At 40.7% G+C, this 27,220-nt stretch overlaps 1 protein-coding gene across 8 annotated transcripts; it reads left to right on the top strand.

The window, feature by feature from the left end:
- The first annotated feature begins 11 nt into the window (after positions 1-11).
- GGPS1 (geranylgeranyl diphosphate synthase 1) lies at positions 12-20,412 on the top strand. Of its 8 annotated transcripts, none has more exons than XM_086743866.1 (4): positions 12-105; positions 4,824-4,916; positions 14,700-14,770; positions 18,581-20,412. In XM_086743866.1, exons 2-4 carry the CDS (start codon positions 4,850-4,852, stop codon positions 19,340-19,342), a joined length of 900 nt encoding a protein of 299 aa, XP_086599992.1. In that variant the 5' UTR covers positions 12-105; positions 4,824-4,849; the 3' UTR covers positions 19,343-20,412. The 8 variants fall into 8 exon arrangements, with proteins under 8 accessions (XP_086599992.1, XP_086599991.1, XP_086599990.1 ...); XM_086743865.1 differs by having other exon boundaries at positions 12-160; XM_086743864.1 differs by having other exon boundaries at positions 12-165.
- Positions 20,413-27,220: the final 6,808 nt, after the last annotated feature.

Here is a 27,220-nt window from a genome sequence, read left to right as displayed (position 1 = left end):
GGTGGCGCATTTTCCCCCAAGAGGGGAAGGTGGCGCCCGGCGGAGCGGAAGAGGGCGGTGCTCCCCGTGCAGCTGCCGGAGCGGAGGCTGCTCGGGGGTAGTGGGGTGCGGCTCGGTTCGGCTCCGGTTGGCGGCGGCGGCGGCAGCAGCAGCGAAGGCGGTGAGGTGAGGTGAGGCGAGGCGAGGCGAGCGGCGGCGGCGGCGGCTGCTGCTGCTGCTGCTCATCCTCCTCGGGCTGAGGCTGGGCGCGCAGGGCTGCCCCGCACCGCCCGGCTGTTCCCCGCCCGTGGCTGGTGGGAGGCGGCGTGGCCGCCCGGCGCGGGATCCGTTGGAGGGGGGGTACCCTCCTCCGAGGAGCCGGTCCTTCCTCTCTGCGCCGGGTCGAGCTGCGGGGAGGGGGGAGCGGGCCTCGCGGCTGCCCCGCCCAGGCGAGGCTGGCGGGCTGCCCGGATGGGGGCCGGGAAGGAGCTGAGGGGGGGGCGGGAGCTGGCGGCCGCCGTTAGTGCTGGGGCGGCGGCGGCGGGCAGGGGCGCTGTGTCCGGAACGGGCTGGCGGAGCGCTCGGGGGCCGGGACTGCGCCGGGCGGGCGGCGTTTCCCTCCCCGGCGGCTGAGCCCGGCCGCTGCCGGCAGCGCGGATCAGAAAATGGGGGTGGACGGTGGGTAGGGGGAGTGAGGAGTTCTGGGCTCGCCGTCTTGCTGTATCTAAAATGGCGCTGGGGAGGCTGGGCTGCTCGCCGTTGGGTTGTGCCGGCGGCTGGAGGGGCTCTGCCGCCTGCGTCTCGTTTACATCTCTGACGCTGAGCTCCCAAAGCCGAACCCTGTTTCCTTGGGTTTGGCTGTGGTGTTTTAGGCGGGGGTTAGACTTACAGCTTCGCGGTTTTTGTGAAATGTGAATTTTAATCTGAGAAGCGATTCGGAGGTGGTCACGGTTTCTGCCGACTCGTTTTCTGTCCTCGGTTCGGCCTGCAGCTTAAAAACCCTTCCTGTCCGTGTGCTGTTACAGCGTGGTGTGAGGACTTTAACAGCCCAGGTATTGTTGTCTGGCTCCTATATGTATCTCCTGTCTGCTCCACTATATCTGGAAATCCTGATAGATCGAAGCACAATTCCAGCAGCAGTATGTTCTTGCTGTTCCGGTGTTAGCGTTGAAATTGCAGCTATGGAAAGCGGCTTGTTTCCTTAGCTGCACCTTCGGGGAAAGCGTGTGACTGTCCTTCCACCGGGGGGAAGTCGCCTACCCTTAAGCTGAATACAAGGTTTTGTTCGGTGTCGGCCTAGGAGGGGTTGTAAAGAGGACTCTGCTAATTAGAATGAGAATGTGACAAGTATCCTGCCCAAATTACACTTGGATTAAGAGCCTTGATAGCCTCTTTGAAACAATACACATACAGTTTCAGTGTATTCCTTCTCAAATAGACCTTCTCACTCCTACATCCCCCTATTTGGGCCTTCCCCCTCCCCCGCCCTCCACTGGTTACAATGAAGCTAGTGTCTCAGTGCACTAAGTTCTGTGATGGAGCTGGTGTAAGAACTTTCTGGATGGTTCTTTTGTGCTACAGCTCTCTGCTCCTTTGGTGGTTCTCTTTTGTTTTCTGTGTAACTGTACTGTGATTGGAGCCACTATGATACTTCTTAAAATACCATCTGTATATTTAACCTGGTCTCTTTCAGTGATCATATTCCCCTAATTTGGAGGAGGGGCAGAATATTCTGTAGAATGGGATGGAGGGGATGGGGCAAGAAGCTGTTTTACAAAGTTCCAAAGTGAAGATTTTTCTTGACGTGTAACCTAGGATTAATATTACATGCATTCTCTCTCGAAAGTTCCTAGACACAGACCACAGCTTAGGGTACAGTTTTAGAGTAGGTCCAACTTAAGGAAACTCATGTCACCATCTTATTCTAGTGTCTTCAAAGACATAATTAGAGATAAGGTTTGTTTGCAATCTGAAAGACAGTTCTGTGGGCCCTCTGTTGTGGTTGCACGGCCTGTGCCCATAACACCTGTTCTGTATGCTTATGTGGGGATACTGAGAAATGACTGGAAAAATAACTTAAGTCATGCATGAGTTGAAATGCAGCAAGTCTGTGTACTGGTTTAAAAGGAAACTAGTTTAAAAGGCAAAATGGCCTTAACTCTTTTAGTCTTTTGAATGAGCATACACGTAATCAGTTCTTGCTCTGCATTCCCTTTCATTTATTGTTTAACTCCTGGCAACTGTACTTCTTATTATGAGGTGCTGACTGAGATCTTGCCTCTAAATGTCTTCATTGAAAAGACTTTCAGCAACAGTGTAACTTCTGTAGTAAACTGGCCAGTCAGGTAGGAAACGCTTGATATCAAGCACTTCCTAAGTATGTCAAACGTGATAACTCTGTGCGAAGAGCAGTAAAGTTTCATGTCTCATATCATGGTGTTCTTACCTACAGGCCTTTGAAAGCAACTTCATTTACATATTTCTTTATCAAGTCCCTTTCTGTAAGTTTGGGGGAGATCTGCTCTCTGTTCTTGTTTCGGTGAGTGTATTAGATATGTAGCTGTCTGATGAATAATCAGACTGGTTCTCTTCTCCTTAGCAGAGATTACTGATGACTTAATTTAAAGGTAGCATAGCAGTCTAGGAAAGTTTAACTATAGTGATTTAAGCTAAGTTGCCATCCACTCTTTGCCTGTGAGAGCTATTTTGCCTCCCTTTTATTAAAAAAAAAAAAAATCATGGCACTTGTGGGAAAAGTACCTGATGAATTTTCTGCTGGTGAGTAGAACTTCAGGTGGACTTCGGCTAGTTTTGCGCCAAAAGATGCAAATATTTTGTTTGATACTATGTAGTACTAGCAAGTTTCAAGTTAGTTGGGGATTCTAAAACTTGTCTTAATGTCCTACAGACAGCCAAGAAAACTCCTAATTCCCTGAGGGGAGAGGAAGAACTTTAAGACTTAATTGTAAGCAGGAACTTTTACAGAGAAGATATTCCAACCCTAACATCTCTTTACAGCTCTGTTGGATAGCCAGGCACTCTCAATTCTAAACATCTGTGTGGCTTTTTGACAAATAATAGTCACAGGAGATTTGTTAAGTGGATAGTCTCCTTATATCCATCTCTACCAGCTTCTTTCTGCTTAAAACATCTGGAGGTGAACTGTGATAATCTTTTAGATTTCACTTCCTCACTGAAGTCCTTTGAGGCTTATCCCTGATATGTAAGGGTACAGTTTGACAGCTGACCAAGTGGCAGTGCTGTCTCAAAAGCAGTTCCTATCCCTTCAGTTGTACCAAAAGGATTAAAAGAAATTGGAGAGTTGAGGGTGTAAAATCTGATTTAAATTACTCTGTGGACTGACCACTGCTAGTTGTGCTGGCACACCATGCAATAGGATGGAAAAGCTGTACTGCTAAGAAACTGTACAAAGCTTTCCCAAAAGGTGCAGTCTTACGAGCGTTTTGTTGGCAGCTGTGTTTGCTTAAATTGTTTTTCTTGCCCCTGAAGTGCTGATATATTTGACTAAGATATGCAGTGAAGCAAATAAAGGAATTAATCCAAACTGAAGCTTGGAAAATAGTTATTAATGCAGATCAGTTCCCAAGTTTAGCCTGCTCCAAATACTTATGCATGTGGAGAGTGGGAATGGGAGCAGACAGGAACCATCGTTTCTGTACTGAAAGGGAAAAGTCATAAATGTTGAGGTAGCTTAAGAGGGAGCAGTCATCCTATTCTCCAAAAGAATAGCAGTGATGTTATTCTTCTGGGGTTTTGATGGGGAGTATTGCTGGATTATTTTGAGCAAATGTGGAGTATAGTTTATTCCACTTATGTTAACCACTCCCCTTAATGTATGTACATTAAAAATACATTAGCTGATACTTATAAATATCAGTTTAAATTAGTTATTTTTATGGATAATTTATATAATTGTTCAGTTACTCCTGGGGCAAAAAGTACATCCTTTCCAGGATGCTAGTTAAGTAGCTGAGAAATGCTGAAGTAGCATGCGACTCTATGCTGCAGTTGCTGTCTTAAAATGACATTAGAAGAATTGTTTTGAGCTGCTGCATCTGCAGTGCAGCAAGAAAGGCTAGAGGTGAAAGGAGAGAAAATCTGTTATAGGAAACAGTCTGAAAATAATGCAGATATAGGTGACCAAAGGTATGCGAACTGAAACATAATCAATAGAAAATTGTTGAGCTACATAGGGAGTGGATCCTAAAAGATTTATCGTAAGAGTCTATGATGTATATAGTATATGGGAAAGTGTGTAAAGATGTCTGTATGCTTAAACAGAGGTAAGAAAATGGTATATTCCTGTTCTGCGTTCTAAAACAGGACTAAAGAATTCTATCAGAAGGCTGAAGCTAGTGTTCAATGTGTTTAGATTACCTTGGTGTAAGGTGTATTTTCTGCTCTTAAGCATCTCCCCTTCTGTATGGGGAAAGCATTTAGGAAGGTCTAATCAGATTGGTCATATGAGGTTTTGTGTGTGCAGAATGTCTTCTCTGAAGGCTTACAGTGGAGCTTAATTGTTGTGAATGCTAATGTGTTAAACATTTCTCTATCATGTAAGCCCTCTAATATGTATAAAAGAGCAAACAAAGTCTAAGTTGATTTAAACTATTAATGAATAATTAAATAAAACTATTTGGTACATATGCTTGTTTCTTTCCTAAATGACACCTGGAAAACTTTTTTGTATAGTGAATGTAGTATTAACTGAAGGTATCCTGTTCAGAAGCAGAGTATTTGCACCTAACTGAAGTCAGCTGAGTTTTAATTAATTGTATGCATCTATTTTTGATCTAAAAAAGTGTTAACACTTTTTTTAACAGTGAGCTACCTCTTATGAAATAAAGAAATGGATGGGATGGATGAAACATCTAAAAGAATCCTAGAGCCATACCAGTATTTGCTTCAACTACCAGGCAAGTTTTTGTACTGTGTTGTCTTGAAATATCAAAATCATTTTTATAGCAACTTTTGTCTCAGGAAGTATAAGCAAAGAAGTTTTTCCATTCTTGGTTTGTAGATTTAAGACTATTTAAAAGTAACCCTTCTCAATATTTTTTCCTCCTCTTGTAGAATCACTATGTTTGATACCATAGCTCTTTAGTCTGTTGCAGTGTAAGTAGTACTTCAGTTACTCTGCTCTTCATTCAGAGTAGCTGACTTGCGACATTTTAAAACTGATAAGGGCAGGTACTGAAGACTTGATCCCATACTTAAAGAACAGAACATCATTAACCCTGAGTTTGTCTGCTTGCTGTACTGGACTCGGCAGGTTAAATAGCTTGTTTCTTTTGTGTAACTTCTCCCTGGTGTGTGTAAAGCCAGGTGTTCTTATGGCCAATGTCGGCTCTCCCTAGATTGCCTCACTTGCCATAGGATCAACCAGTCCTTGTGTGGTATCCGGTTGATAGCAACTTATTCAGATGAAGTTTTCAGTCTGAACAGTTCCCATTTTGGCAGAATTCAGGAGGCAGTTTGATAGAGAGCTACTGTGTGGATATGCCTGTTATAGAAGCCTCTTTGCTGACTAAGCAGTCAGATTGTTTGCTGTAGCTTTTACTGGTACGCATAAAGTGTAAGGAAGAACACATAAGCTATCAAAGTGACTAACTTTGTGAAAAATAGTGGCAGAACTACTTTGCCATTGGAATTATTGCATGATTGCCCTCTGCCCAGTTTATATTGCATACTGATGGAGTTAAGGAAGATACAAAATATGATAAATATTAAGGAAAATAATTCTAACTGAAACTATATCTGACTAGGGTAGAAGACCTCCTGTCTAGACAAGTAGCATAATGAATCACAGGCACTAAGTGACTCTTGCACATTTGCAACAAGATTTGTATATCAGCAGGGTAGGTCCTTTGGGTCCTAACTCATTATACCTGTGTATAATGAATTTCGTTATTAATCTCTACAGATATCCAGGATTCTTATCTACATTAGTGATTTTATTTGACTTGGCAATTAGCACTACTTGAGTTGAAAATTAAGTAAAGGAAAGAGGTTGGCAGTAACATACCTTTTTAATGCCAGAAAGTTTGTTTCGCATTTCCTCATGGTTTATCTACTTGGGTATGTTGAACTGGGTGGTGGTTTTGCTGGAGAACTACTTTGAGCCTACAATATTCCAGAGAGCTTTCGAAGAGCTGATTCTAAATAGATTTACTTTCCTCCAATGCCACCTTTAAGTGTGCTTTATATTTGGTTAGATTATCTCATATAACCGAGGTATATTGTAACACCTCTGCATCTTTAGCTGCTAATTATTTTTAAGGTATTGTAGGTACCAGGAAAAAAACTCAGCTTTCTAGTAGGAAATATACACCAGACAAAAAGTGCCCCAAAAAAAAGTTTCCATAGGGAAAAGTGCTTGACTAGTAGCTCTTCTGTTAGCTTTCATTTTAAATGATGCCTCTAGGATATATACTTAACCTTCCCACCTTGACTTCTGTGGCTAAATTCCTGTACTTTGTTGCAAGTTCAACCTGAGCACTCTATACCAATGGCTTAGATAATCTTATACTTACTGACAGTGCAAGCATTTTATATCCTATTCTTTAACATGTTGATCTCTTGTTAGTTTAGTTTACATTTTGGAGAAGGTGAGAGACAAGATGTGTGTGTCTGCAGAAATGGCGGTGTGATTCAAAAGGGAAAACTTCTTTTAACTAAGCAGGTAGAAGTAGTGTGCCTGTGGAAAGTTTGTACTGAGTAACAGGTGAAGCAGTGGGGGTTCACAATCGTATAGCTGGGTGTTTACTGTTTTTGAAATACTGTGGCTTTCCCCAGAGTCAACTCTACCAAGTACAGATCAGTAGAAGCCAATTACCTGTCTGAACCTTGGTGCTCATACTGATTCCATTGCTTGGTGAAGGGGAAAAATTCAGCATATGCTATCTGTTCGTAGTTAGGGTGGAGCCCAAATAAGATGCCTCAGCTAATCTAACAAGCTCTTGCTGAAAGAGGCAGTTTCATTCCATCCTCCTTGTTTCTGGCAGTAGTCTCTTGCTGCTTAACTTTTACCAGTTCTCAGCTTGCTAACCAAATGATTAGGTAGTAGCAATCACCTAACCTGTTAAAAACTTGCCTGATTAATCTTCTCTTGTCTTGTTAGTGAGCTGGCACAAGGAGCTGTTTCTGTGTTGGATCAGCTTGAGCTCTGAAGGACTTTTGCAGAAAGCTTGGCTGAGTGTCAGATTTGTACAGTTATAGCCCTACAATAGTCCAGTTGCTTGTCTTTTAAGACTAATTGAAAAACAAACTCTCCAATTGGTTTAGTAACCTATGAGAACTTGAATTAATTTAGATACAGATCAAACTTTATTTTGTTACACAAGGGATTGTGTAACAGTATTAAAGTTGTCAGGGGAAAAAAGTGCCTGTTAACGTTGTCTGTAGTGTAAGAACACAATTTTTTTTATATAATTGTTAAGGAGTAATCCCTCAATAAGAGAAAGTTGATTACTCCACTTCCCATTAATGAAATAGGACTTTTAATGGTAAGAGTTTGAGGTTGATAGTAAACTAAGCTTGTCTATTTCTTTGTCTTCAACAGCACTAGGATAGAGAAACTACTAGACTTAAGGGTGTTTTTTTCTTTTTAGTACATTGCTATTTTAACTTCACATATTGTAGTTAATGTTTGTTCCTTCACTAGCAGAGTTTAGTGTTTGGGAGAACATATGTTCTGAAACAGTAGCTTTTCTTGTAAAATCTCATTGTGGTAGAACATTGCCATACTAGTTTATAGCAGTGTTCTGCTTACTCTAGTATTCTGTCCTTTAACCTTTTAAACAAGGTGCCATAAACAGGCTTAACTTTCACAAATTCCAAAGTGGTTTGTCTCAAATATGGCCTGATTCACAAAGATGATGAATCTTTTATCTCTGAGTGGCTAAGTTAACAGCAGTAGCTGGTTTTGCAGCACAGTGTAGTGTATGGAGCTTCAGTTGCAGTAAAATTGATATGGTCAACAGCTTGCTGTTCAAAGGGGTAGATTCTGATCCCATTCATGACTGTGCATCTTGCATGTCCATTGCTCTGGTCTTAGCTGCAGTCTTTCCTGGCTTGTTTGGCAAGCTAAACAGTCAAGACTGGCTTTTGGATTTCAGCTTTTTCTGCTGAGTTGTTGAACTTGACCAGCTTAATGAAGGCATTATGTACCACAGGGCATGATCCCTGCCACTGGCACAACTACACTTGGCACATCAGAGGCCTCAACTTGGGCCACATTCCTCAGAGAGGCTGCAGCTCTCCAGGTTCTGAGGTGCAGGGTTGCCTGAGGGCACCCACTGGGCCAGAAGAAAGCGGTGTCCCTGCCCCTGAAAAATGTGAGTCACCAAGCAATGGAGTAGTGGAAGGGAGTCAGCAGGATGCATAGCATCAGAGATAACATCAAGAGCAATGCCCCCCTGCAGGTTCAAGAGCCTGGAACCTCCAGATTTGTTGAAGGGAGGGGCAGGAACACTCGGTGTCAGTTTGGGAAGTGGACACTCCCACAGTGGTGAAGGCTAGAAGCTGATGGCTTCTGGCACCAGGAGAAGGATTCCTGTTCCTTGAGCAGATGTGCAGTTGCTGAATAGGTTCAGCGCACTGGAAGAAGACACATGGCTGGAAGCTCTGTATACAACAAAGCATCAGGCCACACCTGGTGGCAGCAGCAAGTGACAGTAGTGGGGAGGCTGCCTCCTGTGGGGAACAGAGGCCTCCATCTGAGCTGCTGTCTTAGGGAGGTTTGCTGCTTCTGGGTAATTCTGGTCAGGGATGTTATGGAGGGACTGCCAAGGTGTGTTTCACCCTCAGACTACTTAACCCTGCAGCTCTTACATTTGAATACTAATAGATATGGCAAGGGGATGCCAGGAGCTTATCAAGCATGACTATGAGGCTTTTGGAATGAAGGTCAGGGGTACAGGAAACCAGGTAGTTTTTCCTCCATCATCCTCAACCCCCTTCACCTCACCATAGAGAGGAACAGACAGATTCTGCTTGTCAACAACTAGCTAGTTGCACAGCTGATATTGATAGCAGAGATACACGTTTTATGACCATGGGACTCCCTTTGTAGACTACCAGCAGGAGACAGCATCCACCTGCCCAAGTCACAGCAAAAAGCATCTCTGCCAACAGGCTGAGCAACCTGGTGAGAAGGGACTAGAAGTTACAATAGAGGCAAATGACTACCTGTAATTGAGTAAGGAAATGATGAACTTGCAGACAAAGAATGTATCATCATGTGATTGATGTGGACAAGAGACACTTTGTAATCAACAGAGCAGAGCTGAAGGCAGGCCGTCCCAGGTGTATGCACTGAAACAAGGAAGTATGAACAGGATAACATGATGGGGGAAGCTTTCTCACCTTTTCTGGGGAATCTGCAGGACTGGATGCCTCTCTGTAGTGGCTCTGCACAGATGCATGTACAGCACAGGGAATAAACAGGAGGAGTAAGAGGTCTGCATTCAGTTGCAGGGCTGCAGTTTTATGGGGGTACCTGATGTGGCATAGCTCACAGAGCCAGACTGCTGCAATGGACGGATATGGCTTGCCTAGGAAGGCAGTCTGGGATAGCAAGGAGTGAGAGTTGCCTTTTATGTGAAAGAGCAGCTGAACTGCATGGAGCTCTGCCTTTGTTCGGGTGATAAGCTTCTTGAGAGCTTATGGGTTAAGATTAGAGGGCAGATCAGTAGAGGTAACATTATAGTGGGTCTCTGCTACAGACCACCTTAGCAGGAAGAAGTAGATGAGGCCTTCAGACAACCGGAAGATGCCTCGTATTTACAGGCTCGTGTTCTCATGAGAGTCTTCAGCTACCTCAGTATCTGGTAGTAGCAGCAGCACAGCAGGGCACAGGCAATCCAGGGGGTTTCTGGAATGTGTTGATGACCGTGTGCTAACACAGGTGATAAAGGAGCTGATGAAGGAAGGCATTATGCTGGACCTCACACTTAGAAACAAGGAAGAATTGGTTAGGACACAAAGACAGGGGCAGTCTTGGTGCAGTGGCCATGGGATGGTGGCATTTAGGATCCTGAGAGGAGGGAAAGAGGTAAAAACTGGGATCAGAACCCTGGACTAGTTAACCCTATTTTGAACAGAGGAGTTAAACGAGGCAGTTCTACAGTGAGCTTAATCTGTCACAAGTGACTGCCCAGGTTTAAAAGTGTATGGCCTGCTCTCTTTCCTTGTCTTCCCTGGCTGAAGTGTTCTTGTAGCTGTGTGGGGAGCTCTCCTTGGGGAATTTACCCATTTAGCCCTAATCTATCAGAGGACAGAGCTAAACATGTAAGTGTACAGTATAGCTGAGGTAATGAGGTAGCTTGCTTCCTCCGAAGGGCAATGCCCCCTTCCTCTGACTCCCAGGATCTGCTGCTTACCCTGTACCAACTCTCGCAGACCCACTTCTTAAGCTGACTCAGTACAGAGAGCTGGCAGAAAGCTAACCTAGCAAAAAGCAGTTTTCTGCTGGGGTAATGAGTTGAATTAGCTTAGCAAGACTCTAATGAGGGCTAGGTTAATAGTTCCTCTACTCTTTCCCATGCTGTTCTAGCCCTTTTATGTACCCTCACTGTAAGCGACGTGCTACACTAAGGGCATAGTTTGTGGTCACTTTAATGCAGCAAGAGTGAAGAAATGCTAATCAGGAGCCTGTCAAGAGCTGGACGTCCGTGGGTTTTGGGTCTGTACCCTGTCACGAGAACAATTGTGTATATGGCGAGTAAGTAAAGCTGACTTTTTTTGAGAAGCATCTCATATGTCTAAAGAGATGGGAGAGATTGTCCTCAGAACAACTTCTTTAATCTGACGATCTTTGCTTCAAGGATAAGGGGTTTACATTCTTATCTGTAGAAGGAATTTCATCAGATTGTATCTGTTATGTTCTGAATTTTTTTTTGCCTTTTCCACCCAGCATTACTAAGGAGAAGAGCTTTCCATAGTTGCTGTTTGATTTGGGTTATATTGGGATCATAAGCAGATTAAACCAGATGGATTTAGCATAACTTTGATAAAGGCTTGGTGCAGTAGTAACTATTATTATAGCTCTATATAGCAGGTAGAGCTTCTAATTTTGCAATTAGACCTCTAAATTCTTCAGTTTTACAATAGCCTGCTTAAAATAATTAACAGAGCAGTGGCATGTGACAGTGAAGAAACTGGATAGTTCTGCTAGTGTTAAGTTTTACTCCTTTTAATGTTGTCATAGTGTCCCTGAATTGTCTAGTTTGGGGAGAGGAGGGATGTAGCAAGGGATGGAGGCTTCTGCATCAAGGCTTTTTTTTTTGAGACCAGTATTAGAGGGGTTTGGTCATCTGCCCTCCTAGCCCTCTGCCCTGTAGGCATTAAACATGCATACAGAAAACTGCTGTGATATCACATGGACTGGGTAGGATTGATTTCAGAACAAGATAAAAGAGCATTTAAATAAATAAATGCATAAATGCAGCAATAATGTCCCTTTAAAGGGGCTCACACAGGCAAATCTGCACCTATACAAGGAAAGATGAATGCTTTACTATACAGATAGGGTTTTTTTTTTTCCCATTGAGTAATTGTTGTCTAGACAGCCTTGCTAGTCAAGGCAGACAAGTCTAACAACTCAAATGCTGCCTGTACTAAGGAACTGAAGTGGCTAAATCCACTGCGCGTGTTAAGAATCTATTTAGAGAGTGTGGTAGTAGTTACATTCCTTGTGATGAAATAACACTTGTTGCTGAACATACCGCATTCCATACGTTTATGTTCTAGGAAACACACTCATAAAACAGAATTAGCTGCCTAATGTGAAAAAGTAGGTGTTGTCAGTATCAGTGTAACTTAGAAGTGAATAAATAGCTGTAAAAAAGGTATGCTTCCTTAGGGTGATATTATCTGAGTAGTTTTCTTTATGGATGTACTGAAATATTCGTTAATACTTAACTGGAAAGCCATACAGTTTGGCAGATGTTTGTAACTGTTCATTCTCAATGTTTTTGAGCAATCTTTTCTCCTTGGTTAACTCATACAATTATTTTAAAATAAAATATTGAACATCTGCAGGGCGTTTTGATGCAGTACTGGTGGTCATAAGTGTGTAGTGAGTCAGATCAGGGAAGTAGTCTGGCCAAAGTCCGATCTAACCACAGGGGTAAAGGGGGGGAGGTCTGAAGTGTTTCAAATCCATAGTACCTGCAGGAGGTGTTGGCAGAAGCACAGGTCTAACTTGAATTAGTGGTGGTGCTTAGTTGATGTAAGAGGTTCTTAAATTCTTGGGCACTACTCTAATTTTGTATTTAAATTTGAGCACTGGTTACCTGTGTTAAAACAGTGAACTTTTAAGTTGGAAAATTATTGATTTAAATAGATTTAAAAAAATAACAGAACCAGATATGTACTTTCCTGATAGAGACCAAGCCTGACATGGGGAGCTTAAATTCTCTGTTCTGCTATTTGAGAGACAAAACAATCCCTTGCTCCTGCAGAAAGCTATTAATGTTTAAAATTGAGCACAGAAAATAAAAATGGAGAACACAAGAAATTATAGTGTGTGTCCAGGTAAGAATGCCCTTTCACACAGGACAGAGCCAGAGGACAAAGCTATTGGGGAGGGAGAAAAGAAGCATTAGAAGAGACTAATGAAAAGGTGCAAGGCAAAATTATGGTGGTGGCAGGAAGCAGTAGGAACCTTTGAGAACCGAGACAAAAACTGAAGCTCTTTGAGACAGGGAGGAAAGTTATCCCCCTTGCTACAAAGCCCAAACCACAAAGCTATTGCTTATCTAGTGGTGCCTTGATTGGAAAAGGAAAAATCGTCAGTTCAGTTTCTCTGGGGTATATCACTGCAAGTGAATCTACCCATTTTTATTGTTCTACGTGTGCTGGTCACACAGCAAGAGAGAAGCCTTAGGGAGAGATTCAAGTGTTGAAACTTCTTTAGTGCTGTCATGGTTTAACACCAGCCAGCAACTAAGCACTGCACAGCCGCTCGCTCACTCCCTTCCACTGTGGAATGGGGAGGAGAATTGTAAAGAAAAACTCATGGGTTGAGATAAAGACAGTTTACTAGGACAGCAAAGGAAGAGTTAATAGTAGTGATTATATATATATAATGATAATAATAGAATATACAAAACAAACGATGCACAACTTCTCGCCATCTGACGACCAGTACAGCCCATCCCGCGCAACAATCAGAGTGGAACTGAGAGCGGTCTTGGAATGATCCTGAGCAGTCATCTCAGAACAGCAATTTCTGAAATTCTGCCCACTGGCCAACCTCCCCTTACATACTGAGCACAGTGTCTATGGTATGGAATACTTCCTTTAGCCAGTTTTGGGTCAAATGTACTAGCTATACCCCTCCCAACTTCTTGTACTTACACATTAGTAAAACCCAGAAGCTGAAAAAAGTCCTTGATCTCTTAGCAACAACTAATAACATCAGTGTATTATCAGCATTCTTCACATGCCAAATCCCATACTAAATACAAAACACAGCAGCTACTGGGCAGAAAATTAATTCCATCCCAACTGAAACCAGGAGAAGTGCAGTGGGCAAGGTGGCACCAGGAACATGAGGACTAATATTGCAGAATCATTGTTACATCTCAGTAGACCTTGAGACAAGTAATATGAAACCAGCTGTCTAGGTTGCACTGCTTTGAAGTTTACTTAAAACTTTTTCTGAAGGCCTTGTTGATGTGAGCTACATATGCAGAGCTGTTTGTCTAAACCTGTCTTGCAGTTATTCAAAGATCTTATACATAGCTGAGCTTCTCAAAGTTCAGAGCAGCATTGTATCAGTGTGGGCAGGAGGTCAATTTATTTCATATTGATCGTTAGTATGTCATTGGTAGACACTGAATAAATATTTGTACATGACTCCTAGCAATTGATTAAAGAAAGTTGACATCAGTAATTTACAGGCACATAGATTAACTTTTGTTAAAATTAATATTATGTAAAATATATCTGGATTGAATAATAATGCTTATTTTAACACTAAACTTGGACTTCTGATCTTGTCTTTCTTTTCTATGAAACAGGGTGACTGCTTGGCTCCACCAAACTAGACTTGTCCAAAGCAGAACAAATCCTATTATTTGTAGGTAGACTTATTGGGTGTAAGATAAATGTCTGAATTCTTAGTTCTGTTCTGTTCAGAATGTTCTGTTCATTTAGAGTTATTTAGTAAGTGTATCAAATGCCACTTTCGTGTTTTACAAATTGTCTGTAGCAAGTGAAGTGTACTACAGGAGAGACTTAAAAATTGAGAGAAATAGATATTCAACAAATATCCATATCTTCAACTAAGAATGAATCATAATTGGAAGTTCTTAATGTTACATACACGGAATCAACATGTCTGGCAAACTGGGGCTTATTTTCAGAAGCAGTAAGCTGATCTGTACAGGTTACCAGCATACTCAGCATCACTGACTAATTATAAACTGCCAATACTAATAGAGTAACATGTAAATGTGTGCTTTGCATATCACTCTGAAATGTTTAAAACTGAAGTTGCTGATAATTGTGATGTTTATACGATGAGGAAACAAACTACATGCTTACTCTGATATGTTTTTCTGCTTTCAAGTGATCAACACTGATCAGCTTACTAGTCTCACATCAGCTATAGTTATTGATACAAACTGTTGTCCCTAATAATTAACTTTATATTATTTTTTTAATAAATGCTGATAATATTTTTATTGTAGGTAAGCAAGTGAGAACTAAACTGTCACAGGCCTTTAATCACTGGCTGAATGTTCCAGAAGATAAAATACAGGTACTGGCTAATTATTTTTAAAGAGCTGTTACCTTTCTTTTAAGACTACTGATAACAGATTATTCTCTTACATAAATGATCAGAACTATTAAATGCACTAGTTTCTGAATATATTAAAGTAAACTTTCAGTGCAAAGCTTTGACTGTGATGTAACACTGAAAAAATTACTTCTGTGACTTGTCTTATGCAGAACAGTTACATCTTTCCAAATGCGCTCAAACTTTTGTTTGTTGTAGGTAAGTAGCTACTATTGATACTCACTTAACAGAACTTGGTTATTAACCCAGAGTTTTCAAAATAAGCTAGAAAATTACTTTGTAAACTACACAAATGCAGTGGTTGAAAATAAAATCTTGCAATTTTGATACAAGAATATCAAAGAAAGCAGTTAAATCAACTTTATAAAGCACTTCTTATTCTGGACCTAAAACTGTAGTGGCCTTATCATAGTCCAGAGTCCTTACTCCCTTATGAGAAGCATTAGGCTAGAAACTTTCATTTTCCTTTTGCTTTTCTGTTGAACAGATCTATGCAAGATGTATGACTGGGTATTTAAACACTGCCTTGTCAAATAAAAAAGTACCCTCTTGAGCAGACTACGGTTTTGCCAAACTGCATGTCAAGGATGCAAAAGAGTCTCTGTATCAAAGACAATGTAAGGAATTAAAATAACCAGTTATGGTTTTTGTATCTTACCTAGCTGGTTCCTAGTTAATTTCATTAATTGTAAGCAGAAATACCCTTAGAGTTTGTGAAGGAGTCTTCTGTAGGGTGGCTTAAGAGTGGCATTTTGTAGTCCTCAGTTGCAAAATGAAGTGATTTAAACAATGAAGGAAGAGGCTATGTACATCATCTAGTAATATTTTCCAAGCTGTCTAACTTCTTAGCCAGATTTAGTCTGGCTTCCAGCTAGACGCTTCTTACTTTGTACTCAGCTACATATCCAAATAAAATTTATTATATAGTAACCCGTGCATTGCATGCGTGCATTTAGTCTAATATCATAGGTCAGAATTCAAACTGGAAGAAGCCTCTGAAGTTATCTAGGACAACCCCCTGCTTAAAGCACGGCTTGCTCCATAGCTTCTTTAGGCTTCTGGGTCCTTGCTGAGTTTTGAAAATGTATAGCCTTTCTGGGGCTGTCTTCCCATGCCGAACTCCTTCCATGATAACAAACTCTTCCAGTCTGTCTGGTTGGGATTTCTTATGCTGCAGTCTGACTGTTGCCTCTTGCGCTTGTGCTGCACGCTTGTGACAGTACAGGGCTGCCTTCTCTCATGCACTATAGTAAATTAAAGCTGCAGAGCCTCTGTGTGAACAGAAGTTACCAGTTCTATCTGTCACTTTTGAACTGATAGTCACATAACTGTTATGGAAAATACAGAACACTTGTTCTGGTTATCTTTATGGGGGGAAAAAAAAAACCAACCTGATACTTTAATGTTTCCTTTACCACTTAAGCTGTTTGCAATGGAACATTAATATCTTTATTCTTCAGGTCCTTTGAGGACAAAACCAAGACCCTATCATGTTTTAATTTGCATCCTGACACAATTATTACTGCTTTTGTGCATACTTGTACTAATTTTAATAAATTCAAGTTATTGAAGCCTGCAGGACCACCTCTCATCATCTTTTTGATATCTCTCATAATCTTTTTAACATGTCCCGGTTGTATAGCAGCCCAATTCCCTTCAAGGTATTTGTATTTCTTCTATTAAAAAACTGAACTCTCGAACTCCTTATAGAAGTTTTTTTTTTATCATTTGTCTTCGTGTAGTTTATTTAAATGGATATGGTTAAGGATGCTGTTCCTTGGTAGTTGATTTTGTCTGTCACCATTTCACTCTTTTCCCAGCCAGGTCGTCTTCCCCCCGCCATCCCCTTACTGCATTTCTAGTACTCCTCTCACACTGCTCTGAGATGCTTCAGGTTATTGAATTATAGAACCCTAGGTTTGTCAGATGAACTTTCTTCTAAGAAGGCATGGGAATGGCCTCGTACAGGGCCAAGCAAATTTTAAAGCTATTGCAGGTAAGGAGGTAGAAATCGGTGCGTGGAGTGATAGTGCAGCAGCCACTGATTAGATAGGCTTATGTTGTAAGAAAGCATAACATTCTGTACTGGTTCTTCAGCTTTCATTATGAAAAGCAGTATTTTCATTTCCTCCTGATGAGGATGTCTTCTAAAATAAGCTTTTTGCTATCTGAACTTTTTGGCTCCTTACTTTTAACTTTTGAAGCATTTTTGACACTGTCTTTTCCTAAGTTCACAAGATAACTTAATTCAAAGACAGTCATGAAGCACTATTTCAATTAAACCTTAAATGTCTAGTTTGAAACTGACAGTGATGTGAAATAGGTTAGCAAGAGAAATGCTAGAATAGGCTTATCCAAGGAATTCACAGAATACAGGGAAGCTTTCCTGAGACTGAGCATGACATAATGGACTAAAAGAATATTCAGACAAATAGGTATGCAAATTTGCTTTCAATAAGTACTCTGTCCTCTGGCTTAAAGTCAATGGGCAACAACATATTTTTACAGATCAAAGTAGGACTCACTTCTAAGTAGTAGATGAGTCATTAGTGCTTCTTAAGTAGGTTGTTCTTGCAGTTGTATCTTAGACAAACAATTAGATTTCTGGGGTTTGGGTTTTTAATCTTTGGGACAGTGGTCACTAAGTGGGACTAGGTGACTTGCCCCTCAAGGAAATGCTTGTAGTGCAGTCCCTCTTACTTTTTCCTACAGCACCCACCAAATAGGACCATATTGGGTACTTGCCAGTATCTAATGGTGGCCCTAGTATTTTTTAGAAGTAGTTGTTTTGATGATTGTTGAATGAGTACAATATTTGTAGCTAACACGTAATTGGTTCATTAGCTTTAAAATCATATCTTAATCAGATGTGTTTTGCAGTGAGTTTATACAGTATGCAGTTCTACATGCTTAAACTTTTCTGATTAAGCAGGTGCTGAATATACCTGTTTATTGCATAGCAGCTGTGCAATAAAAACAGTATATAGTGTTAAAACTCTTTATTTCTTGTTGAATTGTCCTGCTTTGGAATCGTTCAGGTTCACTTTTAGACAAATGTATTCAGCTATAAGCTTGATGTTCTGAACAGTGTCTTGCATGCCTCGGGTGGTGTATGATATTGGCCTACCTAGTAACAAGTAGTAAATGTGTAGAAAGCTTCCCAAAAGAAGTTGTAGCCGTTATCTTTCTGCCAAGAATTCTCAAAATGATATTTCAGAGAGAATAGTCTGTCCTTTACAGGCTCAATACTGAAGATAACTACACAAAGTGTGGGGAAAGAAAGATGAACTCTCTCCACTTATCAAAACAAGGTTTATGAGACAAATGTGTTAATGGATGATACCTGACACTCTCAAGAACAGACTTGTGAAATCTCAGGTTGTTGAAACTAAACTTGTCACAACACTGTTACTTTTTCTCTCCCTCTGTTAATGTTTCTAAATAACAGTTACTGTGTGACTCCTAAACAATGGCATATTTTAGAACTGTAGCAACAACGAAGAGGAGCATGCAAGTGGAAACACTTCAGGGAGTAAGTTCACTTTGGTTCTGAAAACATTAACACAAAAGACAGACCATGTGATCCACAACTGACAGCAAACTGGCTGATGAAGAGAATCTGTATTGACAGTAAAAGTGAGTGGTCTAAAGAGGAACCTCAGTGATAGAGAATATAATTATTTAAAACCTTATCTATTTTAAACTAAGTCTTGGAAAACTGGGGGTTAAATTACCTTAGGAGACTTAATGAATTTTCTCTTTTTGTAATAGGTTATCATTGAAGTGACAGAGATGTTGCACAATGCAAGCCTACTTGTGGATGATATTGAAGATAACTCAAAGCTACGACGGGGCTTTCCAGTGGCACACAGTATCTATGGAATTCCATCCGTAATCAACTGCGCTAATTATATCTATTTCCTTGGCTTAGAGAAGGTTTTAACCCTTGATCATCCAGATGCTGTTAAAGTTTTTACCCGTCAACTTCTGGAACTCCATAAAGGTCAAGGCTTGGATATTTACTGGAGGGACACTTACACCTGTCCTACAGAAGCTGAATATAAAGCCATGGTACTGCAAAAGACAGGTGGTCTCTTTGGATTAGCTGTAGGTCTCATGCAGCTGTTCTCAAATTATGAAAAAGACTTAAAGCCACTTCTTAACACACTTGGCCTCTTCTTCCAAATAAGAGATGACTACGCCAACTTGCACTCCAAAGAATACAGTGAAAACAAGAGTTTTTGTGAAGACTTAACTGAGGGCAAGTTTTCATTCCCAACCATTCATGCAATTTGGTCAAGACCTGAAAGTACTCAGGTGCAAAACATTTTACGTCAAAGGACAGAGAACATAGATATAAAAAAATACTGTGTACATTACCTTGAAAATGTAGGTTCCTTTGAGTACACTCGGAATACATTGAAAGAGCTTGAATCTGAAGCCTATAAACAAATTGAGTCACTTGGGGGGAACCCTGAGCTTGTAGCACTAGTTGAACAGCTGAGCAAAATGTTCAAAGAAACTGAAAACTAAAAATTTAACTCCTGGAGTGGATTAAAACCCCTTTTAAAATGGGAAAATAACCAGACTATGAGAAGTGTGATAATCAGTCTGACTCAAAACTTTTTCTTGTAGCCACATTAAAGAAATTACTGTCAAAAACAATTTGTCACTGAATATTGAAATATATACCCTGTTTTCTATATGGTCTTAACTGTAACTACTTACAGATGGCTTTGTTAAAGCAGATGTACTAGAACTGAAATGAGTTTTGAATCTAAATGTGATCATCTTTACACAATCATCGTCATTACTTCAGGCCTAAAACTCTCCCATCTTTAACCAGCCTACTGTAGGTTTCTGGCTGAAATTCTGTCTCAAATCAAATTAGATTGACCTGAGTGTATTGTGCATTTTCAAACAATCCTCTAGTAAACTAAAATGTGCAATGTTTAATAACAAAAGAAGATACTTGCAACCACAATGCACAAAAAGCTGTTATGTGATATTTCTAAGTTAGACTTGTGAAGACAGGATGAATCAGCTTACTAAATTCTAAAGTTAATATCCTATCAAGCTTCTGATGATATTTTCAGGGGAAATGCAAATTATGAAAGATAGTATTTTATATGCAAATAAGACTAATGTTTAGTCTGAAATTGTAGCTTTATAAAGGTTTCCAAGTACCTTAGAGAAAAGATTCCATTGCATCAGCAAAGCATAAATTTGCTGCTGATTCCCAACTTTGCAGTGAATAATTTTGATTGCCTGGGAATAGATTTTTTTTTAAACTGTCAAGTATTTTGTAGCCAGGGTCTGAAATCTATGCACTAGAGCTCTTACATGTAACTGTAAATTGCAACATAGTAAGCTGCTACTAGAAATGGAATGGTATTCACAACAGGTAATTTTAGGACACCATAATTGGTGCAGGTCTTTTTAATCTCTGCTTATAATGGAGAGGGGCTTCTCCAGGAGTTGCTTCATAATTCATACTGCATTCCTGTTTTGAATTGCTATCTGGAGGCATGTTATAAGCCTCTCCAAAAAGACAAGTTCTGTTATTTTTTTGATACAACAAAGTACAGCATCTTGTTCTACAAGCTGTGATACCACTTCAGTTTTGCTAATTTCTTAAATAGTGCTTTAAAATTATGTGCATAGATGTACTGAACTAGAACCAGAACTGAGAGCTAGATTGAGGAGCGAGGGCTGATAAGTGACAAAAGTGTCTACTCATCTATATATAAATACATATATAAAGGTGAAGAAAATGTAAGCAGATATGTTTGTTTCTTCTTGGTTGGGCTGGCTTTAATCAGGTTCAGTTCCCTTAGTCTTCACAGCCACAAAGTTTTGCTTTTGTGTAGGGAGGTGGTGGTTTGGATGAAAGGCTCTGGCTCTGTCAGGGGTTGTGTTAACTCAAGCATACTGTCAAAAGAATGGCCAGAGGTACTTGGCTTCTGCCAGCTGAAGGATAGTTTTATCCAGGTGTTCATTTACTGTGCCTGGAAAGCAGGGTGAGTCATGGTTTCAACTCGCTGAGAAAACTAACTGAATGAGGTTGCTGTAAAGTCTACCCTGGGCAGCCTTAAAATTCTTCTTAAAGTGATAAAGCATGAAAAAAAAAATAGGATGACTGCTTTCAGTCAGAGATGTTATGTAGTTATGGATGATAGCCTGTCTCTTATCTGCAGCTGAGAGGAATCTTTATCTGCTTCGTGATTAGCCACAGAATAATAGCCTTGTTACTGAATGGGCCTGGTTGCCAGGACTGAATAGCTTGAAGTTGGCAAAGGTGTCTTGTCTTTAATGTTAATGACAGTGAATTGTAATTCCTTTTTTATAGCTTGCAGTGCTTACTGGTAAGCCTGTAACTTTTCATGTTTTATGAGAAAATCCTATCTGCAAACTACATCTGTTTCGTGCCGTCTTGGGAGTTTCTAAGCACTGTTGCAGCTGATGTTGAATGGGGGAAAGCGATGAGAAAAACTACTGTTGTCAGGAGAATCTCCTGGTCTTACCCTAATAGGCACAAGGATATCTTTTACAGTATCATAAATAACATATATGATGCAAAGTGCACTTAGTGCCATTTCACGTCTGCTCAGTTGCCGGATGAAAACAGTTTTGTATAATCAGACTTTCCTAATGCAGTAGCTTTTCTTATTTTTGTAAAAAACTTCTCTACCATTTGAGATTTCTGCTATGTTGTTATTTTTTTGGTTCATTCTGGCAACTCACCCCAGTATTTATTCTGATACTATATCTTGTAGAATGTGCCTCCATTAACTTAAGAGAGAGTGCATTGGAAGTTTTCCAGCTGCAGGCCCTTTAAACTGCAAATGATTAAGAAGGGAAAAGTATCCTGGCAAAAGAAAGCTGGACCAACAAGGAACTTACTCTTCTGCCTTCAAGGCTTTTGATACCAGTATTCAAAGCATAGCCTGAAAGTAATCTTAAAAGGCCCAGAAGTAGAGTATCATTGCTCTGCACTTTGGTTAGAATGAACTGAGGTTTCTGAGGGTTTTTCTTGATGAATTCAGGAGTTGGAAGAGGCTGGGATCTTTTCCCTTCATCTATTAAGCAGGGAGAGCATCTTTAAATATTTAAGTGTCAGCAGTGATGATGTTCCATAATCAAGGTAGACTTTATATTGGTGCCATAAGATGAGACTGTGTATACTCATCAGTATTCTCCAATATTGGCTCTGGTACAAGTTCCTGGTGTTAAGCCATGTTAGGAAAAATCACTTCCTTAATGCAGTATGAGAGTTCTTGTGGCTGCAGAATTCATTTAGTTGTGTAAGTGCTGCTCTCTGTTGCTATGCCTCCCACAACACAGGGAGTAGGGTTTTTTTGCTGATCCTTGACAAGAGATGCGTTGGTGTGGAGTGGAAATCTGGGTTGCAAGTGGAAAGGCCCATGCGGAAATAAAGGGAATGCTGGTGTCAATGTCGATCCTTTTGAGCCAGAACTGTTTGCTTTATTATCTTCCTACCATTGCCAACAAGTTCTGCTTTGATCAGGTTACCGGTGCATTTCTTTGAGGTTTAGCTCTTGCAGTGTGTATAAAGAGAAATGTAAATTCCACAGTCTCTGGCAGGTCCCCCTACTTAAATCTCTTTTCTGATTGTGTGCTTGTTTGGAGGTAAATGAATGCTGTCGCCTGTCTTTGAGTGGCCAGCTATTGGATGGGACATCTATCTCTTTTTCAAATGATGTTATCCCCATCAATGATAGTGAAAATTACATCATTTCAGGACCTTTCTGAGGAGGTAGCTTGTCTTCCACCTCTCCCTTTGAGCTCAGATTCTTCAGGTACACCCAGTAAGAGCAACTTTGTATGTATTGGCCAGTTGTTGATACGAATGACCTAAAAATGTTCATGGCAGTGGGCAAGTAGCTGTTGATACTTCTTTATGCCTTCAACTTTATGGTTTACTTTGCTAATTATGAAATTTCTAAATGCCTCCGTGTGCTATGGACATTTCCTATATTGATGGCTTCTTTCCCCAGTTATTGTTAAAATGCTAACATGGTATAAAAACATGCTATTTGTGGGGGTTTTTTTATCTTGTATGAAACTGGTTTGAACTCTAATGTGTCTTTAGCACTGAATTGGGCCAGTTTTATTAATGTGCAAGAGCTCTATAGGTGTCTATTGCTCTTTGTTCTGTCTTAATCTTACTGTTTTACATTTCAGTTTTGATATTTACTATGTTCTTTGTATTATTTGCTCAGTACTTTCATTGCCATTCTTTTCTTTTCTCAGCTGTATTTCTATTCTGCTACTAATACCATAGCACACACAATACCATCAAAATCAGTTTTGATCCTGAATGAAAGAAGAGTCTGAGTCTGTTTTTGAAAACATTAAATCTTGGCTCATCATGTGCCTTCACAAAAGTAATCCAAGATTTTCTGCAGTCTTGAAGTACTAGAAACTTTTTTTTTCCCCAAGAAGCTAAAGCCTGTAGCACATTTTATATTGCCACTTCTGTCCCGTATAGCTTGAGCTCCTTTCCCTCTGCTGCCTGTTTGCTTTCAACACCTACTTTGCTTTGGTGGCAATGCTCATTAGGCCTTTCTGTGAAACAACTTAACTCACTGGCCCTGGGGGAGAGGAGTTAATTTTTGTCTGGGTTAATGAATTATCGCACTCAGCAAGAACCTAATGTATGTCAGATCTGGCAGGTGGAGAAAGGCAACAGCACAGCTAGGGAAAGGATTTGAGAAAATAAGAAAGAACCCATTTTAGGCTTCTGAGGCTGCTGCATCTAATTTCACCTTGTTTTACAGCATCTCCTTCAACTGTTAGGAAAGGCTAAAGAGCATGGTTAGTTTCCCTGAGCTTTCCTTCTTGCTTTCCAAATACAATGTAAGAGATAGTCAAGTTAAAAATTATTTATTCTCATAGTTATTTATATACCTTGCATATCATCTTAAGGTTTTGATTAAAGGTACAGATAAAACAAAGAATACATTGTTTCATTACTGTATCTTTAACAGTTTTTATATTCTTGAAGCCAGGGAAGCATAATCTGCTATGTGCCTACTTGATTTGATTGTTACCTCATGTTAACATCCTTCCTGAATAACTTCTGTCATAGCTGAGCACAAGTGTTCACCTTTTCTGCAGCATTTTTTTTTAATTACTTAGAACACACCTTTGTGAGGTGTAGCTAGGAGTAATCTGTGATTCATTAATTCACTTTAATTCAAGCATCTTATCTGCAAAATTTATAGTAAAGATGCACGTTAAGCCACATGAATTCTGATAGCATTCCTTACCTGTGTGCCCTAAGGAGCAAGTAAGTTCTCACTTAACTCATTGAGAAGACATTTACTGGGCATCTCTGTTTACTACAGCATAGAGAACTGTGGGAGATATAAACTCAAGAATGCCTAATATGATGCTTCCAGGGAAAGCACTGCAAAACCTGACATGAATTTGTGTGGAAGACTGATGTGAAGGGTAATCATAAATAACTTTCTGCTTTTGAACTCCAAAACAATCCATGAAAATACTCTCTGTCAGTATATGAATTACATGCTGTCGCTAAGCAGTTGCATCTTTTCTTGATCACAGTAGATTTTCACTCTTCATAATGTTTCATTTGTTATTTCTGGAGCATATGGTGTAAGTTACTTAATCACTCAGTAAAGTAATTATTGAAATCTGTAAAAAGAAAAAATGGCAAGTGCATACAGTTTTTGTTATGCTGTTTTGAAATACACATAAATCTGGCCTGTTCTCTTGCTGTAATCCAGTATACGTTATTCTGCAGTGAACCTCCGTTAGCTGAGGGAAGCATAACAACTTTTCACCACCTTAAGTTACTAAAATCAGGCTGACACCAAGGCCATGTGAACAAATTAAATGGGGGGGGGTGGGGAATAGAAGTGTTTGCAAGGAAAAAACCCACAAAGTTATTTTAAAATAGGATTTCAGATAATTGCAGAGTTAATATGTGAAACGTGAAACTAACTCCTACAGGTTTTCTGTGGCTTTAACTGAAGAACTTATTGCTACTTATGCTCTCTTCTTTTTGAGAGTGGGATGGGGTGTACAGGTCAAAGTAAAAACCATATGGAGGAATTGTCATTACTATTTCCAGAAATGTAAATAAACTGCTATAAACCTAATATCTTATATTTTACACCAACCAAAATGAATGTTCAATAAATTCTGAAGTTAAATCCTTTTTCACTGAGGTGCTTATGAAATGCAGGAGTTGCAATTCTAGGTAGTGAGATGAAAATGTTATATTGGTGTAGTTGTTTTATTGGCATTGGGACTGTCCTGTTTCTTGTCAAGTACATTGGATGAACTGTAGCTATCTGTTGATTACAGCTAAAACAGAAGCAAGAAGAAATGCAAAGAAATGGAAAGAATAAACAGTAAGGTATGCTAGTCTCATAACTTTAGAAATACTAAACACAGAAGTTCAATAACATGCATTTACATTCTGAGCCTGGCTGAATTACCTATCAAACATGCTGCGGGGGTCAGAAAGCTAGTGAAAAGTGTTTTCTTATTTTCAACACCTTTCCTGACATGCAGTCAAACAAAGTGGAGCATGCTCTCAAGTTTATACTCGGGAACAGTGAATGAGCTGGAAAAGGAGAGCAAGAGGGCTTACTGCCAGCTGCCATTGTTTCTGCTGTCCTACCATCTGTGTAGCTTCAGCATCATTCATAACTGGAACAGATCAATCGAAGGGTGCCCTCTGCGGGAGACAAATGGGCTCAGGAGCCCAGACGAGACAGCAACACCAGCAAAGATGTGGAATAACGACTAGGGTATTTGGTGCCTTTTTTTCCCCAATATGTTAGTTGGTCTAAGAAAACACATTTCCTTTGGCAAAGGAAGACTCTAAGGTAAAGGCATGGAGATCTTCACTGGAATGTCTGTTTGGGGAGCAGCTGCTTTATGCCAGGCAGTAAAGCATGCCCTCAAAGCCTGTTGCTTGAAGATGCAAACCATTGGTGTGCCAAAGAATGTACCTGTTATCTGGATTACTTTGGAATGTATTAGTTACCAAATACCTGTATGTGATTTCTGTAATCAATATCGCAGAATCAAAGCGAAGAGCACTAATATGCTGCCTGCCAAAAGTGTACAGTCTAAATTATTTAATGTAATACAAGCAGAGGTACAGCACTGAAATAGCTTCTTGATTACTTATTATTGTGATTGTTTCAGTCTTTGTGGTCCCAAAATGCAAATTATATTGTCTGAATTAAATTGTTATGAGACTTAGAAATATGAAGCACATCAGAGTGAATAAATGTGGAAAATCTCAACTAGGATACTTGGATTTTGTAACCACAGAACTGTGAAAGCTGTTAGACTTTGTCATACCTGTCTCTGTGAAACTGAAGAGCTCTTCCTAAATTTCTTTCTCCAGCCATTGCTACTGTTGTGTTTTTCAGTTTTTGCTGTTAACCTACACACATTAGACACTTCTTTCTTTTTTTTTTTTTTTCACATAAGCTGTTATGGCTTATCTCTGCATCCTCTTCCAGTTAATTGATATTTTTTGCAAACAGTGGATGTTGAAATAAATGTAGCGTATGAAATGTAGCAGTGCTAAATACTGATGTCATACAACTTACCTGTTCTGTAAGAGAAGTCGTGCTCTCCCAGGAGAGAGTGTCCCAGCCTTTAAATGTGGCTTTTACTGCTTTTGTCCAGTGCACAAGTTGCGTTAGGCAGAAAAATGCATCTTGCTTGCTCACTTCTAAATGTGCAAAGCAAGTCCCACGGTGCTGACAACGGCTGAATTGAACAAACCGGTGGCTGGATTCCAAAGAGGCCCAGCCTGACAAGATGAGGTCCTGTGAACCCGTCCTGCTGGGTGCTGAATCCATTGCTTGTTTTTAATTATTAATCAGCCGCGTGTGCATCAGTTATAACCTCACGCTGCTCTTACACGGTTTCCTGGGGGAACTTCCCTGCCTCCTTACGAGCCCACCGCAAGTCTGCGGCTGCTGCCAGGCTGGCCGAGTCCCCCTCCGGCCCCAGGGCCGAGCCCCGCTGCTTCGCACTGGGCAGGCGAAACTCCCCCAGCGCCGGGTTGCGACCGGTAACGGCCGAGGCATCACCCCTCCCCCCCGGCAGGCGAGCTCGCGACGCCGCGCCTCACACTTTGCTCGCCCTATCAGAGAGCCGCCCTCTCGCCGCAATGCATCTTGGGAGGTGTGGTCCAGGAACGGCAGATCAGCGCGGCGTGGGCGCCTCGGCGAACAGCACTACCCAGAAAGCTCTGCGGCGGCGGCGTCCCACGCCGGTTGTCCGTGAAGGCGATGACGAGCGGGATCGAAAGTCGAGATAGACCAATAGCGACCAAGATAGGGCGGCACTGAGGGTTTACGGCCAATGGGAGCTCGCCGGTGGGCCAGTCGA

Source organism: Chlamydotis macqueenii, chromosome 3, assembly GCF_036417535.1.
Source record: "Chlamydotis macqueenii isolate bChlMac1 chromosome 3, bChlMac1.mat, whole genome shotgun sequence".
NCBI lineage: Eukaryota > Metazoa > Chordata > Aves > Otidiformes > Otididae > Chlamydotis > Chlamydotis macqueenii.
This window is presented reverse-complemented; position numbering and strand designations above follow the sequence as displayed.

Excerpts from the sequence above, each read along its gene's own strand:
- GGPS1 (XM_086743866.1), top strand. The coding sequence starts at position 4,850 with ATGGATGGGATGGATGAAACATCTAAAAGAATCCTAGAGCCATACCAG. Across the intron at positions 4,917-14,699 it reads GTATTTGCTTCAACTACCAG|GTAAGCAAGTGAGAACTAAA; the intron begins GCAAGTTTTTGT and ends TTTTTATTGTAG. Across the intron at positions 14,771-18,580 it reads TTCCAGAAGATAAAATACAG|GTTATCATTGAAGTGACAGA; the intron begins GTACTGGCTAAT and ends TTTTTGTAATAG.